At 37.2% G+C, this 6,041-nt stretch overlaps 1 protein-coding gene across 1 annotated transcript in view; it reads right to left on the reverse strand.

Annotated features, from left to right (window-relative positions):
- LOC107738419 (voltage-dependent calcium channel subunit alpha-2/delta-1-like) overlaps positions 1–6,041 on the reverse strand; it is a 117,111-nt gene that overhangs the window by 1,564 nt on the left and 109,506 nt on the right. The window contains exons 36-37 of the mRNA XM_016550188.1: positions 2,609–2,721; positions 1,022–1,104 (exon numbers count right to left, since the gene is read on the reverse strand). Coding sequence (XP_016405674.1) covers positions 1,022–1,104; positions 2,609–2,721 — 196 coding nt within the window. The remainder of the gene's footprint in view (positions 1–1,021; positions 1,105–2,608; positions 2,722–6,041) is intronic.

The following is a 6,041-nucleotide window of genomic DNA, read 5'->3' on the forward strand; positions in this document are numbered from 1 at the left end:
TATGTATATATAGAGAGAGAGAGAGAGAGAGAGAGAGAGAGAGATGCAGATATGGTATAATATAGATAGTTTAGTTTTAGTTTACTATAATAACCTTAACATGGACCAGCTTGAAACCAAATAAAACCATCAGAAACTGGATTTAGTTGGATTTTCCAGCAAAAAGAAGATCCATAAAGGATGCAACTCAATCAATAAACAGTCTGATATACCTGTATGTGAAATGAAAAATGAATATCAAAACATGTTTTGGCTGAACTGAAAAGGAATGAATCAAATCAATGACACGCATGCATAAACTCTTGCTGTAGAAATAATGCATGACCGATAACGACTGATGGTCTATGTTCTGGTCTTCTGAAACACGACTTGCGTGCTAGAGTATGTGTGTTGGAAGGCTTGCCAATGAAAGTCCTGGGATGCCCCAGGTTTGAAAGGCATAGGGGCTTATCATCAATGTTGCTGTCAAAAGGACGGAAACACATCTGGAGTTTCCTATGTTTATTCCACAGAAAATCTCTCTGGGAACTAGCTGAAAATGCACTTCCTACTTTCACAGCAGGAGGAAAGAAGTGGCGTCCTGCCTCTAGGTCCATACTGAGGCACTGAGTAAACAATATAGGCCATTTTAACCTACGTGTAGCCCCTTTTATGATATGATAACCAGATATTACTGAAAGCCCAGCCAGGCTACAATTAATTCTCAATTGGAGTTGTAAACAAGTCAAAGAAATAGTTTGAAATATAAATGGCAGCAAAACAATAAGATGAAACTGACCATCAAACACAAAGCAGAAACAGCAGCAAAATGAAGGACAGGTAATAGGTCAAAGAAGAAGAGCCACTGATTGGACACAAAGGCTCATCCTTGCAGTGACAGGCATGATGAGCAACCAATGAGCATTCAACGTGCAAACAGAAAGGAAATTAATGTTAGCTTAAAATAGAAAAAGAAGAAGAAAAACAAGCATTGAATGATGAAGATGCATTTTGAGCATTGCCCATTTTGGTTATTACTTACATCCGCGTTGTTGTCAAAGCAGATGTCCGGTCCTTTCCTGTACCGAGGGTTCTGGGCCAGCACACACGGATCAGGACCAGTAGCTGAAAGAAATCGATAAGGACAATAGCCAAAACTTCAAAAAAAAAAAAAAGAAGAGCTGGAAAAACTTAAGATTCTTGAGAACTAATTCATTCAAAAATGTTTCCTCTGTTTGGGACCAATTTTTTGGGTACTTAGACATAGTAACCACTCAGTCGACCTCTAATGTCTGTTCTGGGACCTAAAATATGAAGCACTTCTATGGACTTTAGTGAACTGGGAGTTATTTATTATTGTATGTTGATAAATTATTGTTTGTTTATAGTCTGAGCCTATGCTATTTGTTTTGTGTTGTCTAAATCTGAAAACCTTATGCAAAAAATTATGCAAAACAGTGATAAGAAGATAGTGTAATTCTTTATGCGTTTGATGCCTTTATCCAAAGCAACTTACACTACAGTTAAAAAGTTTGGATTTATTTATTGATTTAAAACTACAGAATGAATGAATGAATGAATGAATGAATCAATGAATCAATCAATCAAAATAAAAAGGGATAGTTCACCCAAAAATGAAAATTACCCCATGATTTACTCACCATTAAGTCATCCTAGGTGTACATGACTTTCTTCTTTCAGACGAATACAATCAGAGTCATATTTAAAAAATTCCTGGCTCTTCCAAACTATATAATTGCAGTGACTGGGAGTCAAGATTTTGAAGCCCAAAAAAGTGCATCCATCTATCATAACAATTATTCTACATGGCTTTCTGAAGCAAAACGATGCGTTTGTGTAAGTAAAATACCCCTATTAAAACTTTATAAATCGCAATCTCTAGCTTCCGTTAACTGTCATATGCACATTCACGAGAGAGTGGCGATCCAGAGGATGACGTAGGCGTAGCCTAAGCTCCGGTGAGAAGTGACAAATGCGGAAGTGCAGAGGAGAGAGCAAAACAAAACACGGGTCACAAAAGTCCAAAACAAGGATTTGAAAAGAAAAATGTTGGAGGATTTCGATATAAGCCAAGGGGAGACTGGTTTTCCTGTGCTGGAAACAAAACTTGGTTCTCGTGAGTCTAGCATATTCTCACCGGAGCTTGAGTCCTACATCATCCACTGGAACGCCACTTTCTCATGAATGCGCGTACGACAGTTAGCGGAAGCTAGTTTTAAATATGGATATTTTTCTTACACAAACGCATCACTTCGCTTCAGAAGGCCTTTATTAACTAACCCCGGAGCTATGTAGAGTACTTTTATGATGAATGGATGTACTTTTTTGGGCTTCAAAATCTCGACCCCCCATTCATTGCCATTATAAAGCTTGGAAGAGCCAGGACATTTTTTTATATAACTCCGATTGTTTTCGTCTGAAAGAATAAAGTCATATACGCCCAGGATGGATTGAGGGTGAGTAAATCATGAGGTAATTTTCATTTCTGGGTGAACTATCCCTTTAAGAATCAAAGCAATGACTCTGTTGTTTCTAGCACCATGCTCTACAGTTTGAACACTACAAGATGACACTGTAAGAAACAACAAGTGAATCATTTGAAGGATACAGGGCTGTTCGGCTTGTCTCAGTGGTTTGGGATCGCAGGAGAGGCAGGAACTCTTTGCGTCAGAGATCAAAAATACCAAATTCGTGTTTGGGAGCTTCTCCGCCCGGTACATTCTGGAAAAAAAGACAGGAAAACAGCAAAGTCATTAAGACAAACACAGTTCTCACAGGAACTGCTTATATCATAATACAGGTATCATGGTTTATGCAACTCTAAACTAAGCAGACATAAGCCTCAGCGAGACCACCCATGTATGACATTTTACGGAAGGAGCAGTAAACATAAGTAAGTATAAACGGCTGCCGACTCAAAACATTGTGTGTAAGTCAGCATAAGCTTTTTGTCAGGAATCAGTTATACACGTCTTACATATCCAAAACCGTCCCAACATGTGTGGAAGTCTTTACTAAGTGTAACAGGAGATGAGTATATTATATTGGAAATCTGCGTCGTTTGGCAGCTTGTTATGTACTGTCATCGCCGAACGAGTTTCAGCCATGAGTTTTCTTTATAGTGTTCTCTTGTTCTCTTTTACAGCTCTCCTCCCTCTCTTTAAAACAGAGTGACACGGGTTTATGCACCGGCCTGTGTGCATGTAAACGTATATATGGGGATGTGTGCGTAAAAGTTCTTTGTTACACATCACCTGCTCTCTCGGTAATCACAGGCTGTTTACCGCTACCCAGCATGCTCGGCGGTGCATAACGAGCCTCAGATCATAGCGGCCATCAGGGTCACACTCACTCAAACACATATGCACACACACATGGAGGGCTTGATGATCACAGAGAAGCATGGAGTCCTAAAGTTCAGTGGCTCACATCTGTCTGCCCTCTGAGGAATGCTTTATTCGTGAGAGCAGGAGAGGTTATAAGAGCACAGAAGAGTGCTTCAGGTGGGTTTATGTGGTCTCCATGAAAAACATCCTGTGAGAAACTATAGTGATGTTCCAAAACCTAGTGAGCTGCATACTTAGACATCATTTTAAAAGGTTAGTTCACACAAAAATGAACATTCTGTCGTCATTTACTCAAACTCATGTCACTCCAAATGTGTATTACAACGCTGGACCTCACTGACTTTTATTGTATGGACAGAAAAGACCTTGTTCAAAGTATCTTCTTTTGTGTTTCATAAAATAATTATAGCAATGCAAGCAATTTTCTGACCCAGAAATAGTTGCAGCTTTGTGACTGCAACATAAAAGTTGCAATGAGTTGTTGGTGGATTTATTAAATATGTTTAACACATTTACTGAATTTGACATACTAATTGTTTAGTTCTGTAACTTATCCATAAATCAAATCAAGAATATACACTACCATTCAAAAGTTTTTTTAATACTTTTATTCAACAAGGATGCACTAATTTGAACAGTGACAATAAAACATTTATTATGTCACAAATGGTTCTATTTCAAATAAATGCTGTTCACATTTAAATATATTAAAATATTGTAGTTATTTTAAACTAAAAATATTTTACTTTAAATATATTTTAATATTTAAGTTATTTTAAATTGTAATAATATGTTCATAAATATTCCTGTTTTTACAGTAGTTTTGATCAACGTAATGTAGACTTGGTCGCTTTGAAAGAGACTTGGAAAAAACAAAAACAAAACAAAACAAAAAAACATTTACAACCCTAAATTTTCGAACAGTAGTATGTTTAACAAAAAAATAAAACATACAATGTACTCTTTATATGGTGAAATATCTTTAGAATTGAAGCACAACAAAATTAAATATTGCAAAATATTAATATTAATTCATATTAATTAGTACAAATATTATTTCAGTTTATGTTCTTTTTTATGCAGAAACTTTTTTACTCTGTAGGAAAAATTTAAATACACATTATTCTAATTATCAATCCAATTAATGAACTTAACACTTATTTTCTTTCTTTAAAAAGGAATCATGAATTATTGACATTGAATTATTGAATCTATTGACACTTCTTGCAGTTTATCAGTCAGCTGAGGCCGTTTATTTGTTGCCTAAGGTCTTAATTCAGTATCAATACCATGGGACCAGAGGATGGTACTGTACTGAAGCCAAAATTTCAGTATTGATTCAGCCCTAGTGTTTGTAGGCAGTAGACAGCAAGGCAGCTCACTAGGCTTCAAAACAGAGGCATTATTTAACCTCTGAGGGGAGTGTGTTGTCCAAAAAGCTTTATATCTATAGGGCTGAAAGAAGACAAGCAGACATTAGATAACCAATGTAAAAATCGAAAGAAATATGAAGTCTAATTTGCCATAGTATCCTTGACGTTCTGTTTAAGCCATTCTTTGGCTGGCAATTCCTGCAGTCCTCTCATCACTACATGCGTTCCTTTAGCCTGAGCTGGTGTTGATGTCTCAGAGAGCAAGATTGAATTACATATGCCGAAGCTCAGGTCTCGAGCTCCTGAGATCTCACAAATGGATTTCTCTTTATGGCTCTTGTTAAACTTTACATGTCTAAAGTAGTTAACATGGAAGAAAAACTATCATACGCAGAGTCACACGTGGGGCTCGTAAAAGAGGCGTAGAGTTTCTGTCGGGCCGAGCGCCCCCACCCACCCCAACACGTTTCGCTTTTGCGGTGTTACATTAAACAGCACGGCCGGCTGGACGGCTGGACGTCGGATGGATCCGGGGAAGGAGGGAGCGGGCAGAGGGGACGGAAAGAAAAAGAGAAGGAAAGCTGAGCTGCTCGATCCTTGGAGAGATGTCTTACCGGGATGAGCAATTATCCAGGAAGAGACAGAAAGACAGTGCTGACATCATCTGCACATGCTCACACGCACTCCCACACACACGGACGGAGGGAATGCGGATGGATTTATGCGCATACAAACATAAAAACAGTCCTCACCTGGAGCAGTTTCCACAGTCCATAGCTCCAGAGAAAGATTTGTTCTCGTTCTCAAAGAAATACTGCGTCTGTTCGGTGATACAGCTCTCTTTGGAGAACGCATCCGAGAGGTCATCCTCCGAGTACGCTGAAAACACACCAGCAACACACTGTATATGTCAAAACACACACGCAAATCAACAGCCTATATATCAAGCACACTCACAAAATGCATTTTTGCTGCTTGTTGATGCAAATTACGACATCAATTCTTGAACATTTTGACAACTTAACAGCATTGCATGAAATCAATTTTGCTGCATTTAAAATATAAAGTTCACTTAGTCAATGCATTTAAACTACATAAACAATTCCATCCATGTAGTTTGTTTATATGCTGTACATGACAAAAATGATGTATAATATTATTATAAATATTAATATTATATAAAAGGATATGTAAAAATAAAAATGAAATAATAATAATAACAATAATTTCTAAATAATTGTAAATAATATATATATACATTTTATAAAGGAAAAAAATCATTACACATACACATATAATATGTATGTTTTAAAGGGATTAT

Source organism: Sinocyclocheilus rhinocerous, unplaced genomic scaffold, assembly GCF_001515625.1.
Source record: "Sinocyclocheilus rhinocerous isolate Xijiao unplaced genomic scaffold, SAMN03320098_v1.1 scaffold975, whole genome shotgun sequence".
NCBI lineage: Eukaryota > Metazoa > Chordata > Actinopteri > Cypriniformes > Cyprinidae > Sinocyclocheilus > Sinocyclocheilus rhinocerous.